The 17,858-nt window shown below is 38.5% G+C and overlaps 1 protein-coding gene across 2 annotated transcripts in view; it reads left to right on the top strand.

The window, feature by feature from the left end:
* The window catches only part of LPL (lipoprotein lipase), a 45,659-nt gene that overhangs the window by 9,269 nt on the left and 18,532 nt on the right, over window positions 1–17,858 (top strand). For both annotated transcript variants that reach the window (XM_070742359.1, XM_070742358.1), the window contains exons 2-5: window positions 6,250–6,425; window positions 10,117–10,296; window positions 14,848–14,959; window positions 16,968–17,201. In XM_070742359.1, coding sequence (XP_070598460.1) covers window positions 10,126–10,296; window positions 14,848–14,959; window positions 16,968–17,201 — 517 coding nt within the window. In that variant the 5' untranslated portion in view covers window positions 6,250–6,425; window positions 10,117–10,125. The remainder of the gene's footprint in view (window positions 1–6,249; window positions 6,426–10,116; window positions 10,297–14,847; window positions 14,960–16,967; window positions 17,202–17,858) is intronic.

The following is a 17,858-nucleotide window of genomic DNA, read 5'->3' as shown; positions in this document are numbered from 1 at the left end:
GTTGTACAATATATGTAAGGGTTGCATTTTGAAAGCTGCAATAACTTTTCCATTTTTATAAAATGAACATACGTTCAGACTTAGTTTGCAGATAATCTAAGCCAGGTGTGCTTTAATTACAGTTTGTAAAATATTACATAAGTGACAGGATTTGTGTTAATCCAAGACAAGTGACTTAACATAATACGGAAATTCAGTCTTTATTTTCAGCCTGTCATGTCAGTTTCAATAAATTAACACTGCTACATAGGAAAGGTAACTTTGATTTAAGTAAAAAAAATACAGCTACAGCTATTGGTTTTCTGAATGTAAAAGGTTTTGAATACCCAACAATGCAATATTTAAAAGTGAAGATTAAATAAGTTACCGCATATGCAGGAAGGTCTAGTAAATTTTCTAGGTATGCTTATCTAATTTGAAGGGTGAATGCAGAGACTATTTCATATAATAATATTCAACCACCTATACCATATTTTTTGGACCATAAGACAACAGAGTATAAGACGCACCTAGATTTTGAAGAGGAAAACAAGAAAAATATAATAATTTTTGGCCTCTGTGCATCCAGTTTTTGCCCTCCCTGGCTCACAGGAGCACTCTGCAGGACCCCCAAACCATCTCTGTGTTCCATTTTTGCCAAAAATGAGTCCATTTTTTTGGGCTCCCAACCCCCCACGTGTCCTTTTTTTGCCCTCCCCAGCTTCCAGGAGCACTCTGCAGGCCTCCCAAATGCTCTGCACATCCCATTTTTACCCTCCCCAACTGCCAGGAATACACTGCAGGCCTCCCAAACCCTCTGTGTGTCCTATTTTTGCCAAAAATGAGCCCGTTTTTGGCCACTGACTACCTCATGCCATCCTCTTTGTCCTCCCTAGCCTCAGAAGCACTCTGCAGGCCTCCCAAACCCTTCACAAATCCTGTTTTTGCCAAAAATGGGCGAGGGTGATGGTGGTGTTTCAGGAAGCCAAAACCAGGGCCGTATTTGGTCTATAAGACACATAGACATTCCACGCACTTTTTTTTGGTGGGGGGGGAGTGCGTCTCATAGTCTAAAAAATATGGCGATTTCTTTAATTTCAGTGTACCTATCTTGGTTGTGTTTAACGTCTCACTAATTTAAATAAGTTTGTTCTTGATAAGCACATACCGTGTTTCCCCGAAAATAAGACACTGTCTTATATTAAGTTTTGTTCTAAAGTTGTGCTACGTCTTATTTTTAGGGGGTGCCTTATATTTCTCAAATAGGACAAATTCACAGGCAGAAAAGCTGACACCCCCAAAGAAAGTGTACCGTACGGTACACTGATTACAGTACGGTACCTGTCAGCATGGCACCCACACACACAAACGACAGCACTTATATGGTACAACAGTATACTCCTGCTATTTCAGCTTCCGGCCACCAGAGGAACTACAGTCTATGCACTGTAGTGAAGACTGTAATGGCGGTGAGACAGCAGCAGACTGTGTCTGCTGTACTGGACGGTACAAAGCTATGGAAGGGGCCAGCAGGGGATGCCACATTATTACGGTACTGCTATGAACAGCTTTGAATGGTACCGTATGTTTTTCCACCCTACTGTATGTAAACTTGACTACGCCTTATTTTCGGGGGGTGCCTTATATTAGCAAAACCTCAGACATGCCTTACTTTCGGGGTATGTCTTATTTTCGGGGAAACAGGGTAGATATCTCCTCCAACCTGGATGCTCTCCCTGAATTCCCTATTCATTGTAGCTGTTGATGAGAACTCCAAAAAATTGAAGTTCTGGATCTGGGGTGGTCCCAGTTAAGAGAATGATGTCATAGATCCAATTATTTATGTGACTCTTGATTTTGGTAGACATTTCTGTTCACAGCTGACACTTTTGGCCAGGTGTGGGGGATTTTTGCTGGCAGCATGTTGGGAAGAAAACTATTAGCTTTCTTCCTCTCAAAAGCTCTCTAGTGTTGGCCTATGATAAAAACAAAGCCTTCAGTTAGAAATAACAGGTTTTATGTCATGTGTACTTGATGTTTAGCAGTTGTTCACAATCTCCAAAGGAGCTTGACTATAAGGATAGGAATTAGAGATGTGTTCCAACCACAAGCTTTGCTTTCGGACCTACTTAAATATTTTGGAACAGTATACTTCAATTAGGATTTAAAATGTAGGCAATTGTGTGTTGTGGGAGTGGAATGGTTAGACATATGACATATTGTTAGAAGAGGTACTGTATGAGAATGTTCTCAACTGACAAAAAATAAAATAAAGAAGTGTAAAATTTTACTTGTAAGAAGAAACAAATGTTGCTTCTTAATTTTTGCCCCACAGTCTGTTTTAATTATCAAACTTACATATAGTGCCCCAAAGCCTGGGTAGGTTAGTATGGAGGAGAGACTGTTACCTACCCAGGGTTCATGCTCTGGGGAATCCAGAGCATGATACCATGGTCTTTCAGGGCTGAAGGATGCCAATGCAATAGTGCCCCATTCACAAACTTTGACTCTGTAAGCATGCAATGAAACTCTTAAAAAGTTTAAAGCATCCGTTAAAGGCAGTTAAGCATATGAATATAAATAAAACCATGTTAGAATGGACCAAATCCTACATAGGCCTCAAGCTGCGACCATTCATCATTTATAGTTACAAAGGCACTGAAAGAAATGACTTATGATTGGCATTCATGCTTTACAACCTTTGAACCAACTCTACAGTCATGTGATCAAAGCTCAAGATGATGGCTGCAGTATCTTGGGTTATATGATCACCATTTGCAATCTTTCCAACTGGCTTCTGACGAAGTCAGTCAGTGTGAGATGCCAGATTCATTTAATGGCCATACAATTATTATTATTTATTATATTTGTATGCCGCCCTTCTCCGAAGACTCAACAAACAATGCACTTAACAACTATAGTGAATTGCTTAACCATGGTTAAAAAGAAGAAGATACAATTGAATGTGGATTCGCTTAGTAATTGTCTTGCTTTGCAAGGAAAATTCTGGTTTCAGTTGCAGTCTTATATAACAATCCTTCATGCTTCCTATTTCCATGGGATCTCCAAGCCTACTGGAAAAATAATGTTTTAAAGAGATTTCCAGAAGGCCAGAAGATTTGGGGCTATTGTAACCTCATTCCAGGTGATACAGCAGAAAAGGCTTGCCAGGCCTATTGCTGTGATAAAGTTGCTTCTGTTCTGATGTCTGGATTTCCTTGCTTGTATATTAAATCAATACCCTTCAATACTGCTACCAGTAATACATGAAATAAGTTGATACGTCAGCCTGCTTTAATAGTGGCTCAGTGTTAGGAATTATAATGAATTTGTAGTAGAAAGAAAGATATTTAAAATTAGAGAGGCATATCTTATCCCCAGAACTATTTATAAGCAATTCGCCTTTTCATTATTAAGCAAAACCTCAAACAAATTGAGAATACTGTAGTACTACTATTTTTATATGCAAATATTGTATTTCCTTAGTTTTAATTTTGTTTTTGCTCTTTTTGAAGTTCACAAATACATTTCAGGAGTGTTGTAAGATTGCCATGGAAATTATACATCAAATGCAAAATTGAGTAATCAGCCGTGCAGGTTTGTTGACATTTGTGTTACAAAAAGATGAATAAATATTTGAGAGATGGAGATAGATATCAAGTAGGACATGCGTTACCTAGAAAACTAAGGGATGAGTTTGTGGTTTGCCTGAATTCAGAAAACTATTCAGACTCTGGCCATGAGTTATGTTTGAAATGCTTTCTAACCTTTGTAAAAGAGCAACATTTTGCACAGTCTTTCCCAACTTAGTGCTTTCCAGGAGTGTTATTATGACCTATCATTATTAAATAGCCTAGAAATTGTCATTCACTTTTGTAAAGAATTCAATATGGGCAGTCTGGTAAATAATAGTTTGTGTGTATGTGTGTGACATGTCTATTTGATGGCTGCAAAGATTACTTTGTCGATGGATTCAAAAAAATCAATTTAAGGGATTCTTTAGTATATTAGGAAATAGAAACTTAGGGTGTGATATATAAAGAAAAAGGCAAAATTGGGCTGATTCATTGTACCAATAAAGGAGAATATTTGTAGCTCAGGGTTGACATGAGGGGTCTTTGGTGTTCTCTGAGCTTGGTTGTTTTCTTGCAGATGTTTTGTTACCCAAACTAGGTAAAATCATCAGTGCTCTACTAATGATGTTACCTAGTTTGGTAATGAAACATTTGCAAGAAAACAACAAAGTTTAGGGAGTACCAAGGACCCATGATTCATTGTACTTCTCTTTCTTTATTCCTGCTGAAAAATTCCCGGACAGCTTTTCATCAATATGGGATAGACTCGAGCAAAAGTTTCAGTTTTGTCACTGGATACTGAATATTGAACAGATGAGATGGCTTCCAACCAACTTGGAAATGCATTAATCAACTTCTTCCCTTCTTCTCTACATGTAGTTTAATAGAAAAGCAGTCATGTCATTGATTTTTACTTTGAGTAAGAGTAAGAGCCGTTGTGTTCTCATTCATGGTTGCCCTATGTAAAATAAAACTAGTGCAAACAAATAATAATAATAATAATAATAATAATAATAATAATAATAATAATAATAATATTAATTATTATTATTATTATTATTATTTATTAGATTTGTATGCCGCCCCTCTCCACAGACTTTATCATGGTTGCTTGCTGTTATTGCTAACTGCATCAAAGGAGACCATAAAGTTGCCTTTCATTAAAATAATTCTTAATAGTAGTAGTTTCCAAATTGTTGTGTTTTCCCTTATCCTGCTACTTTAACTCATTTTTAATTGGACACTTTACAGATTAATTTACCCAAATATTGCATGTAGCTGGTGCCTAATGACATTATTATTGTCCTGGTTATATATAAGTAGTCCTTGACTTACAACCACAATTGAGCCCAAATTCCTGTTGTTAAGTGAGACATTTGTTGAATGAGTTTTGCCCCATTTTACAAACTTTCTTGTCACGGTTGTTAAATGAGTGACTGCCGTTGATTAATTAGTAATCTGGTTGTTAAGTGAACCTGGCTTCTCATTGACTTTGCTTATCAGAAGGTCGCAAAAGGTGATCACATGACCCTGGGATATAGCAACGATCATAAATATGAGCCAGTTGCCAAGCATCTCAATTTTGATCACTTGCTCACGAGGATGCTACAAAGATAATAACTAAAAAACGGTTATAAGTCACCGTTTTCAGTGCCGTTGTAACTTTGAACAATCACTAAACGAACTTGCAAGTCAAGGACAAGCCACGTGAAATGTAAATGCAAGTTTTTAAAGCATATCTTAAAAGGATGCCAGGACAACTTATAGACCATTTTTTTGACTGAACTGTAGAATGAGTTTAATAAACTATTTGTATATAATCTTGCAAGCAGATTTGCTTTACTTCTGATGACATTCATCATCCATATCATAATCAAAATGCACTCCAATTAGGAAATATATTTGTTATATAAAATATATACACAGGAACAATTAATAATTGGGTATTGCAAACTGATAAGATTTTATTAAAATCTTTCAAAATTGGCTTAAAATAATTAAATTTGGTAAAAAAAACAATTTTGTGCCACTTCTTCAATATGGTATGTTAATATTTTCTGCTGAAATTATTGCAGCATATTTTTTTTTGCCTCAATTTAACTCTCCAATAAAAGCTAAGGCAAAAAATGGTCTGAGGCAAAAAAATATATAAAGCAGTTGTATTAGTAAACAGCTATGCTGGTTGGAGAATTCTGGGAGTTGAAGTCCACAAGTCTTAAAGTTGCCAAATTTGAACACCTCTGAATTCTAGCAGAAGGAGTACTTTATGCATAAACTGAAAGTGTTTATAAACTGGCCATTAGCAATATAAAGTGAATTTCTGCAGGTAGATTGAATTTAACTGTAAGATAAGAAGATCATAGATAAATATTATATTGTCATTTTTCCTTCTCTCTATAATCTGGAAATAATATTCTTGCTTAGCTTCATTATGGAAACTTGAATCAATAAAACGAGTGGCTTCTTTGTCTTTTTAGCAGAAATCTGTATCAAAGAAATACTGGGATAAATAGTTCTCCTGGCCCATCTGTGCCCTGTTTGATGCTATTGTTGATGCTAATAAATCACTATTAGTGCTGAGTCACTTAACTTACTTATTTTATTTATTTCTATAACAGAGAATGTTAAATATTTTATTTGCTGACATTTCCTTTCTTTCAAAGCACTTAAAAATTCCCTCTCTCTTTAACTTTAGAAAACACCATAGAAAACGAGAAAGACTTCAGTGGTATTGAGAGTAAATTTTCTTTAAGGATACCCGAAAAGCCTGATGAAGACATTTGTCACCTAGTTCCTGGACAGGAAACAAGTGTAGCACATTGCAACTTCAATCATACCAGTAAAACTTTTGTGGTTATACATGGATGGACGGTAAGAGGAGCTAAACATTTGCATAGCTATTCACTGGAGACTCTTAGTCAGACTGATATGAACAGAGAGCCAAATAGTGATTTTTAAAAACCCAACAAATTGCCAGACATTTTTATTTATAGTCAGTTCATTTCTGGTTGAGATGGGTAGCTTTTTAAGCTCTATAGGTAATCCTCAACTAATGATTGCAATTGAGCCCATTATTTTGATATTAAGTGGTGATGGTCATAAAGTGGCTCACCACAGGACCAGAACCAATTTTACATTTTTTTTAGCAGTGATTAAGTGATCCCTGCGACCCAAAATTCACTACATTTTTTCCAGAAGCTGAAAGTAAGTGCCTTTTCCAGAAAAAATGCCATAAATCGTGATCACATGAACATAAGTTACAAATGGCTGTAAATGTAGGTTTGTTGCTGAGCAATGAAAATTCCTTCATAAGACTCGGGGGCCCCGACATCAGAAGTTCAAATCCTTGCTGTAAGTCCCATTTTAGGAGGGATCCATGATAATTCTGGTCCCGAAGGAATTAGCCATAAATTAAGTACTTTCTGGATCATGTTTGGAAATTATAATACCGTATTTTTCGCTCCATAAGACGCAGTTTTTTTCCTCCCAAAGTAGGATGAAAAATCAGCGGCGTCTTATGGAGCGAAGCTGCAGGCAGGGAGGGGGGGGAGGCGCTGGAGCAGAGGGGGGGGCGATATACTCACCAAAAGGGAGGCGGAGCGTGGCCGGGTACCGTGTCTTCGCCTCCGCGCGCTGCCTCCGCCCGGCCGAAAACAAAACGGCTCCAAAAGTCGGCCGGGCTCCCGGGAGGTGGTACGCGACTGTTTCCTCTTCGCTGCAGAGCCACACGGAGGCGAAGACACGGTGCCCGGCCACGCTCCGCCTCCCGGGAGCCCAGCCGATTTTTGGAGCCGTTTTGTTTTCAGCTGGGCTCCCGGGAGGCGGAGCGTGGCCGGGCACCGTGTCTTCGCCTCCGTGTGGCTCTGCAGCGAAGAGGAAACAGTCGCGCACCACCTCCCGGGAGCCCGGCCGACTTTTGGAGCCGTTTTGTTTTCGGCCGGGCGGAGGCAGCGCGCGGAGGCGAAGGCACGGTACCCGGCCACGCTCCGCCTCCCGGGAGCCCAGCTGAAAACAAAACGGCTCCAAAAATCGGCTGGGCTCCCGGGAGGCGGTGCGCGACTGTTTCCTCTTCGCTGCAGAGCTGTCGGGAAGAGGCGAAGACAACGGCGCCCTCCACTCTCTCTCCCTCTCTCTCTCTCTCTTTTTCTCTCTGTTGCCGGCGTGGTGAACGAGAGAGAAAGAGAGAGAGAGAGAAAGGAGGGGAGAAAGAATGAGAAAGAAAGCGAGAAAGTAAGCAAGAGAGAAAGACAGGGAAAGAAAGCAAGAGAAAGAGAAAGAGAGGGGGGAAGAAGGGGGAGGGAAAGACATAGAGGGAGGGAAGGAGGGAGAGAGAAAGAACAAAAAAGAGGGAGGAAGGAAGAGAGAAAGAAAGAGGGATGGAGAGAGAGGGAATGAAAGATGAAGGAAGGGAGAGAGAAAGGGGGAGGGAGAGATAGAAAGGAGGGAGAAGGGGGTAGTTAGGGAGAGGGAAAAGGAAGGGCTTGGAGAAAGGCAGGGGGAAAGAAAGATAGAAAGGAAAGAGGGAGGGAGAGATAGAAAGGAAAAAGGGAGGGAGGAAAGAGGGAGGGAGAGATAGAAAGGAAAGAGGGAGGGAAAGATAGAAAGAAAAGAGGGAGGGAGAGATAGAAAGGAAAGTGGGAGGGAGGAAAATAGAACAAAAATATTTTGAGCCAAAAAGTAACTATCACACATGAGCAAGGATAGAATTATGGATGCAAGAACTTGCTCATGTGTGATAGCTACTTTTTGGCTCAAAATATTTTTGTTCTATTTTCCTCCTCTAAAATCTAGGTGCGTCTTATCAGCAGGTGCGTCTTATAGAGCGAAAAATACGGTATGTGTTTTTTAAAGGAACTCCAACCTTAGAACATCAACTTTGATCATAACTCTTACAAAAAACAACAACAACCGTTTTGCTGCATCAGGCCATCTGTTCTAATATTCTTTTTTTCAATATTGCTGAAATCAAATAAGCTGTCATGCTAAGTGGGGCATACTAGTAGCTGTAAAGGTGATCCAGGCAATTCTGTTCATGAACAGAACTAGAAGCCATTGCTTTAGGAGCAATCAAACTTATTGGAGCTGCAAAGACCATGTGGTGTAAGCAAGACATGAATCCTTAATAGGGAACTGTTTGTATGCTTTCCTGTCTGGGAAGAACTAAATGGCCAGGGCCACCTAAGAGTTTGCCTAAGTTCCAAAGGGCAGACTTGACATAGGGAAATGGATATGGAAGCTGGATTTTTTTTCGGTTTATCTAGAAAAACCAGAGATATAACCAGGATTGTCTTTTGCTGTTGCATTACAGCCACTCCCTGCAGCTTGGGGACATTTTTTTTGAGGCTAGTGTATTATGAAGTCTTTTACAGTAAGAATGGTAAAGAAACTCAGAGCTCATTTGATATCCATGTTGTTCGTTGTTCTTATTTTTTTCCACCTGCTAACATAACACACACATTTGCATTTCTTAAACTTTAAACACACACATTTGCATTTCTTAAACTTTATGTTGTCCAAAAGTTATGTGAAAGAGACTTAAGCATTATCCCAGCAAAGTTCTTGGTTACAATAATATGGCTCACAACAGGAGAAATAGGAGACTGGGAGTATTAGCTGTGTTTATCACTTTTTAGTTATATATTTGAAAGATGAGATAATAATATAATAATTATAATTATTATTATTAAATAAATGTCAGGTACAAGAAATCTGTAACCAAGGTTGTTCAAATGAGTATAGGTTTAATCCATGCTAGTTTACTACAACTATCTGAACTACTAATGATCACGGAAAATTGGTGGTAGATAAGAGTCAATGGAATTCAAGGAAAGATGGACTTAGATCTCCTATGGGCACAAAGGGACTCAAAACTGATGATGCATCAGACTGGTCATCTTCTACAGTCAGCAGCCATATAACTTACTTCTTCAACACCAAGGTCTGCACAAGATAAAAGAAAACTAACACTTGTGCTTTGCTCAACTTACTTGCATTCAGTGCAAATCCTTTCACTTCATTCTAAAGACCTCTTCATTTCCCCCTCCCCTATATTTCCCCAAAACTGCTAGAAATTCTCAACAGAAAACCACAATATTTTGCTTCTTTTCACACAGCTGTTTTACTAATGGCCTTCAGATAGCCACAACAGCATGGGGGTTACTTGAAAAGGCAGGCATAATTTACTAATTCTCCATTTTGCAATAAATATATAAAGATACTGGCCTTTGCACAATTTGAGGCAATAATTTATTAAAGGATTAATTTTTATATGATTAAAATATAATATGCCCAGGCGATTTCCCCAGATGGATGCTTTGCACATGTTTTGAACAATCCCCATAAATTCTTAACATGGAAATGTATGTAAGTTTTACATCTGTAGAAGAGCACCAGATTGGACAAGGTTACTATCAGTGCACTCCTTAACTAATCCATGAACTTGTTTATGGTTGCTTACTTTGAAAAATATTTCATAATTATATTTTTTGTCTTTGTAAGTGTAGCTAATATCTATCCTTTGAAGTTAATATTATACTTTGACATAGAATTTATTGTATTTTAGGTGACTGGCATGTATGAGAGCTGGGTTCCTAAGCTAGTGAAGGCACTGTATAACAGGGAGCCTGATTCCAATGTCATTGTGGTTAACTGGTTAGCTCGAGCCAGTTTGCATTATACAACATCTGCGTACTTTACAAAGCAGGTGGGAGAAGATATTGCTGTATTCGTTGATTGGATGGAGGTAAGAATCTATTTGCCTGTTCTGAACAGCACAATATCTTGTGAGTTAAAGGTTTCGAATACCTAGAATCCAAGCTAAGGACATTTCCAAATGAGGAATTTTTGTCCCGTAAAAAAACAGGCCTTGGGGTTTTGATTCCATAATGTTAGCTATATTTATTTCTGGCTGAACTGAATTTGAAACCATTGTTATCAATTTTTTTTAAAATTAATGTTAAATGGAGCTGCTGGGTGGTCCTTTTTATGCTTCATTACACCTTGCTCTTATGCTTTTAAGGTGAAAACTGACTTGATGACTTTTCGGTACTCCCATCATTTGGCCAGCAAATGCATACTGAATGGAATAATAAGTGAGAACAATTTATTTGCTTCCTCCTTTCTATGGATGGATGGAGAAAGGGGTTTTGTGGCATGACCTGTAATAACTCAGAGAGGAGCAGTTATTTTTACTATCAGTACATCTCCAATTTGTGAACATTTTCAAACAGTTTGTGGGTTCTTAGGATGGAGCTATTGCTACACTAGCTCATAGTTGAAATGCTTCCTCATTGGGGAAAAAAAGTCTGTTGGGTATCGACTTATGTAACATATGCTAACATATGTAGCATAGATAACTTCATTGTATTGTTATTTTCTGTTAATTCGTATTTTCAGTATGTGAAAACATCCAAACTTTCATATTCCAGCTCTTGCCTGAAAAGTTATCTTAACAATATTTGCACTGACACTATTTCTTATGTGAGTGAGAATCTGTATGATGATTGGAAATTACAGGTAGTCCTTATGACCAGAATTGAGCCAAGCATTTCTTGCTTAAGTGAGACAGTTGTTAAGTAAATTCTGTCCCATTTTACAATCTTTCTTGCCATAGCTGTTAAGTGAATCACTGTAGTTGTTAAGTTAGTAACATAGTTGTTAAGTGAATTTGACTTCCCCGTTGACTTGGCTTGTCAGAAAGTTATCAGAGGTGATCACATGCTAAGCATCTGAATTTGGATCGTATGATCATGAAGATGCTGCAAGTTATAAGTGTGAAAAATTGTCATAATTCACTTTTTTCAGTGTTCTGTCGGGCTCTCTGGTAGACTCCTCCCAAAAATTCACAGGTACAAATTTCAGACACACACATATTTGAAAATTCAAAACAATGTTCTTTGTAATGAAAATTCACTTAACCTAAGCCCTCTTTTGGTATAGCAAAGAACACTCATCTCCAAACAAACTGGTAATTTGTACAAGTTCCTTATCAGTTCTGTGATACTTGCAGCTGTGAGGCAATTCACAGTCCTTCTTCTTTCACAAAGTGAAACACAATTTGCTCTGGTTTAGTTTCAAAGCAGGGAAAAATCAGCACACAAAAGGCCAAAGTCAGTAAAGCAGTCACAAAACACAACGATCAGATAATCCTCCACAATGGCCAAACCCACAGGCTGCTCTTTATAGCAGCCTCACTAATTACCACAGCCCCACCCAACCACAGGTGGCCTCATTTTCTTTGATAATAATCTCTCAGTTGTTGTTGCCTATGCATCGCTCTCTGCATGCGTGGCTGTATCATTAACTCTTGTTCTGAATCCAAGGAGGAGCTAGATAATTGATCTCCTTCTGAGCTGTCTGCCACACTCTCCTCCTCCCTGTCACTTATGTCTTCTTGGTCAGAGGAGCCTTCATCAGCAGATTCCACCGTGGGGGGGGGGGGGGGAAACAGGCCTGCAGCATGTGGATGTCTCCCCCACATCCACAGTCCTTGGGGCAGGAGCTGGGCCAGAGCTAACCACAACAAACAGTAACTAAAAAAAGAAACTCTGGCAAATCGAGGACTACCTGTATCGAATGCAAGTGACATCAAGCCTTTTAAGTGTCAGTTTTGTAAATAAGGGATGAAGCTATCTGAATGTTTGCTTACATACTCTAGGGACTTCTTTGACCTAGAATGTTTTCCATTCCTGAGGCGCCTAATGTGCCTTCTGCTGGGTAGTGATGAATATACATTATTGTTCTTCTTCACATTCTTGCTTTAGAGCTGTTCAAAGCCTCTAAAAGATAGCCTTGAAACACACAGGAATATATGAAGCAGCTTGCTATATGGATCGTTAAAGCTGCTGTGTCTTTTTCAAGCTTTTATGGCTTTCCTGGAAACTATCCCAGCTAAATATCCTATAAGAGGACGCGGTGGCTCAGTGGCTAAGACGCTGAAGTTGTCGATCAGAAAGATCGGCAATTCAGCAGTTTGAATCCTTAGCGCCACGTAACGGAGTGAGCTCCCGCTATTTGTCCCTGCTTCTGCCAACCCATCTATGTCGCCAGGCATGGGGCAACTAGTACATGCCCCCGCCTTCTGACCATAAAAAGTTATGTGTGGATATGATTGTGATATATTTATTGTTTTTTATGATGATGGGTTTTTAGTCATAGTTTTAATTATTAATTATCCCGTCAACTAAACAATGCTGCTTGGCGGGACCCAGGGGAAGAGCCTTCTCTGTGGCGGCCCCGGCCCTCTGGAACCAACTCCCCCCAGAAATTAGAATTGCCCCCACCCTCCTTGCCTTTCGAAAGCTGCTTAAAACCCACCTCTGCCACCAGGCCTGGGGGAATTGAGATACTCTTTCCCCCTGGGCCTTTACAATTTTATGCATGGTATGTATGTATGTATGTATGTTTGGTTTTTTTATATTAATGGGTTTGTAATCATTTTTAGTATTGGATTATTATTGTACGCTGTCTTATTATTGCTGTTAGCCGCCCCGAGTCTCCGGAGAGGGGCGGCATACAAATCCAATAAATAAATAAAATAAAATAAAAATAAATAAATAAATAAAATATTAGATTCGTACTTATATTGTTTATATTGTTGTTGTGAGCTGCTCCAGGGGCAGCATGCAAGTCTAATAAATAATAATAATAATAATAATAATAATACAACAACAACAACAACAACAGCAGCAACAACCTACATGCCAAGCATGTAAAAAATGCAAGTAGAGAAATAGGGACCACTTTGGTGGGAAGGTAACAGGGCTTCTTGCGCCTTTGATGTTTAGTCATGCCGGCCACATGACCATGGAGATGTTTTCGAACAATGCTGGGCTTTTTGGCTTAGAAACGGAGATGAGCACCGCCCCTAGAGCCAGAAACCCTTAGGATGCATGTGCAGGGAAACTTTTACCTTTATACAAACTATCCTTGCAAGTATTCTTAATACAGTGCTGCTTAATTCCATGCATCCCTTTGCAGTCTCTTTACTTCCAACATTATAATATTGTCCCTCCAAATTGCCTCCTGAATGCACGAGGCTGTTCTTAGTAAATTTTGGATGTAACAAGTTACAGCCAGAATCGGCTCTTGTGAACAGACAGCCGCATAAATTTGATAAACTAATAAATTCAAATGATCTAGAGTGGAAGAACTATTTCTCTGTTTAGATCTTCATCTGAAATCCACTTCTTAGCAGCAATGAGGAGGTGCTGATTGTTGGAAGGCAGACACTGATTTTTTTTATGGCTGTTGAGAGCGCTCACAAAGGATTGGAGGCCTTGGGAAGTTTTTATTTTTTATTTTATTTATTTATTTTGTCTAATACACAATAATACACAATGAAGGTTATAGAGGATATAGTAGAGATGAAATATGAGATATAGGAGAGACTATAGGACAGGGGACGGAAGGCACTCTAGTGCGCTTATGTACACCCCTTACTGACCTCTTAGGAATCTGGAGAGGTCAACCGTGGATAGTCTAAGTTCACTTAAAATGTTAAAATGATTGCAGGTGGCTTTCTTTCCCCCTTTCCTCATCTAGGCAGGTGGGACATAGTCACAAATAGAGTACCTCTTTCAGTGGAAGAGTAAATATGAGGATAAGCTAGTTCTGATATTTTACATTTTGCAGATAACAGGCTGTAAACAGAGCTCGCTTCCCCTCAAGCCAGATCACATATGGGGATAAATATACACATTTGCTAACATGCAGTATCTCTAGGAGGAAAAAAAATCTTTGTATTTCCATATCCTTCTTTCTAAAGCATTTTTTTTCATCAGGAATGCTTATCTTTCTTTAATACCTTTGGAATAAATGCTCTTATAATAAAGCCTTTGGGCAGGATGTTGAATACTGGTAGATTTTATATATATATATATTTCTGGCTAATGTTCTGTTTATTTTTGTTGTGATATTGCTTTTAAATGGTTTATTTATACTTATTTTTTAAAAAAAATAAAATGTGCTGCTTTGGGCATCGTGTTGATGGAGAAGGCTTGAGTTATGAATAATTTAGAAAAATGTATTTCTGGCTTTAGAAGTCTTTCTGAATGCTTTAAGCAAAAAAACCCCTTTTTTAAAAAAATCCACTTTTCTTTTGCTGCTCTCAAGTTTTGTCCCTTAGCCATCTTACATGGATTTTTATGTATTTGCATTTCATATAAAAAAGTGCAGATTTCCTGCTGTTGCTATAATTTTGTTGTCCTTGAAGTGAAACTGATTTTTTTTAAATTAGCAAGCAAGTTAACATTTGCATTTTAAAGCTACATCTTTTAAAAATGATTGTTCTCAGGAGCAGTTCGGTTATTTTCTCGACAAAGTCCATTTGCTGGGATATAGCCTTGGTGCCCATGTTGCTGGCATTGCTGGAAGTCTGACCAGTAAAAAGATTAATAGAATTACAGGTAAGAAAATCATTATTTCAATCAGAATAATAATTAGAAAGGGAATTACAGTGAATCTTTCAAAGCACTAAACATTTTAAGATACAATTCTGGCATATGTTGATAGCAACTATTATAAAATGAGGAGCTAATGAAAACTATGTGTTTTCCAGCATATATACCATTGCTTTCCCCTCAAGAGTGTAAAGGGCCATTGTGTGTTAAGAATCCCCCTCCTCCTCAAAAATCACAAAAAAAAATAAAAAAAAATAAGTGCCTTAGTGGCAGTCTTTGCCCTGAGAAGTCATTGGCTTCAGTGGGATTTATGAACTGAGGATTTCCGCCTTTATAAAAGCAACACATGACCTGTAAAATAAGCTATTTGGATGGCAATCTTAAGCTTTCTGTTTAAATGGGTGCTTATTTGAGGCCTTAATTATAACTTTGGAATTTACTGCCTTTGCAGACAATCATGCAATTCATTTATAAGTGCTGGAAATCAATTTTTTTTAGAAGAGCTACTTGACATTTCAGAAGTATTTAAAGCGTTTATATAACATTTGCACAATCCCTTCATGGTTTTGTTCTGTATCAGTGAAATGTTTTTCTTTTTTCTTTTGACTTCTTTATATTTGAATTTTTTAAAAAATAACATTGAAATGTTAAAGTATTTATCTTACTTTGTGTATAGTACAGTAAATGAATAAATAATTACAGTTGGTCATCGACTTATAACCACAATTGAGCCCCAAATTTCCATTGCTCAGCAAGACAGTTGTTAAGTGAATTTTGTCCTATTTTACAACCTTTCTTGCCACAGTTGTTAAGTGAATCACTGCAGTTGTTAAGTTAGTAACATAGTTCAGTCAGAATAGGGCTGGAAGGGACCTTTGAGATCTTCTAGTTCAGGCAGGAAACCTGGCCTGTACCATTTCAGACAAATGATTGTCCAACCTCTTAAAAACTTCCAGTGTTGGAGCATCCACAACTTCTGGTGGCAAGCTGTTCCACTAGTTAATTATTCTCACTGTCAGAAAATTCCTCATTAGTTCTAGATTACTTTTTTTCCTTGATTAATTTCAATCCATTGCTTCTTGTCCTGCATTCAAATGCTATGGAAAATAGGACGTCCCCCCTTCTTGGTGGTAGCCCCTCAAATACTAGAACACCTCTATCATGTGACTGTGAATAGGATTCTCTTGCTCAAGCAGGTGGGTTGGACCAGATGACCCCCTAGTTGTTAAGGTAATCTGGCTTCTCCGTTGACTTTGCTTGTCAAAAGTTTGCAAAAGGTGATCATGGGACCCCAGAACACAGCAAGTGCTATAAATACCCACCAGTTGCCAAAAGTCTAAAATTTGATCATGTGACTGTGGGGATGCTGCAACCATCACAAGCATGAAAACTGGTCATAAGTCACTTTTTCCCAGTGCTGTCGGTAATTTTGAATGGTCACTAAGTAAATGGGGGCAAGTCAAGGATTAGCTATATTTTTATGAAAGTGGGGGTTTTTTGGACAGAGTATCTTAGACTTCACATTGACTGATTTTTCTAGTGTTGCATGTTATTTTGGGCACCGTCCAGTTATAATTGAGTTCTTATTGTTTATTCTAAAACTACACAATGCTTCCTTCCTTCCTTGTTTCTTCAGGACAGCAGTTTGGTGTAGTGGTTAAAGCAGCAGACTAGCAGCTAGGTGACCAAGTGTTCTAGTCCTTAAACATGAAAGCCAGCTGGCTGTCTTTAGACAAGTCACACACTTTTGGCCCACTTATCTTTCATGGTTGTTATGGGAAATATAAGAAGGAGCATTAGGCATATTTATCAACTCAAGTCATTCGTAAAAAGAATAAAGGCAAAATATAAGCACATTTCTCATTTGCAAAACCCAGTAGCATTGATAGGAAATTTGGCACTGATAATGAATAAAAATATGGACCATGTCTGCAAATGTTATCATGATGCTACCAATGACATCCAAAGGTCAGAGGACCAATAACGTGTCTCTTTCTTTTACTGTCACATTAAGGTTTAGATCCTGCTGGACCTCTCTTTGAATATGCTGAGGCATCTAGACGCCTTTCTCCAGACGATGCTGTCTTTGTGGATGTCTTGCATACTTACATCAGAGGCTCCCCAGACCGCAGCATTGGTATACAGCAGCCGGTGGGCCACATTGATATCTATCCCAATGGAGGTAGCTTCCAGCCAGGTTGCAATTTAGCTGAAGCCCTGCGCCTGATTGCTGAGAAAGGCTTTCAAGGTAAGTTTTCAAATCTGAATGCCCTCCACCCTGAATCAGCATCATGAAGATTCTATGGCTGCTGCTATTCACAACTAATGTTAGTTCTGTTTGGAATTGTTACTCTTTCTTAGAATCATTATAGAAATATCTATTAAGGAAGGAGTTTGTATTTTTTGTTGCTCATATGGTTCAGAGTTTTGCTCACATTGGTTCCACATTAAACCAGGGCTTGGAATTACAGTTATAAATCTTATTAGTAGATCATCATACAACGGACCCAATTTTATGACCCCTTTTTTTTTGTTAAGGGAATCCGTTGTTAAGTAACCCCTTTTCTGCAATAGGTGTTTTTTTTTTAATTTTGCCAGAAACAGGAACTAAAAACCAGTTTCCAATTTTAAAAAATGTAATAAATTGCATTCATGCGACCGTGGGGTGCTGCAAACAACCATAAGTGTGGGCCAGTTGCTGAGCACTCGAAATGTGATCATGTGATTCTGGGAAGAGGTTGAAATGATGTGGTTTTTTGGGGTGTGTGCGTGTCTGTTATAACAGTCACTAAGCGACTGGTTGTAAGTTGAGGACTACCTGTATTGTTCTCTGTCTTGATTAACTTCCCTTCTCAAGTTATAGAAGATAAAAAAGTAAAATAGTGTTCCAGAGATAGTTGGGAGG

The sequence above is a fragment of the Erythrolamprus reginae genome, chromosome 2, assembly GCF_031021105.1.
Source record: "Erythrolamprus reginae isolate rEryReg1 chromosome 2, rEryReg1.hap1, whole genome shotgun sequence".
Classification (NCBI taxonomy): domain Eukaryota; kingdom Metazoa; phylum Chordata; class Lepidosauria; order Squamata; family Dipsadidae; genus Erythrolamprus; species Erythrolamprus reginae.
The sequence above is the reverse complement of the archived record's forward strand: the minus strand, read 5'-3'. Positions and strand labels throughout refer to the sequence as shown.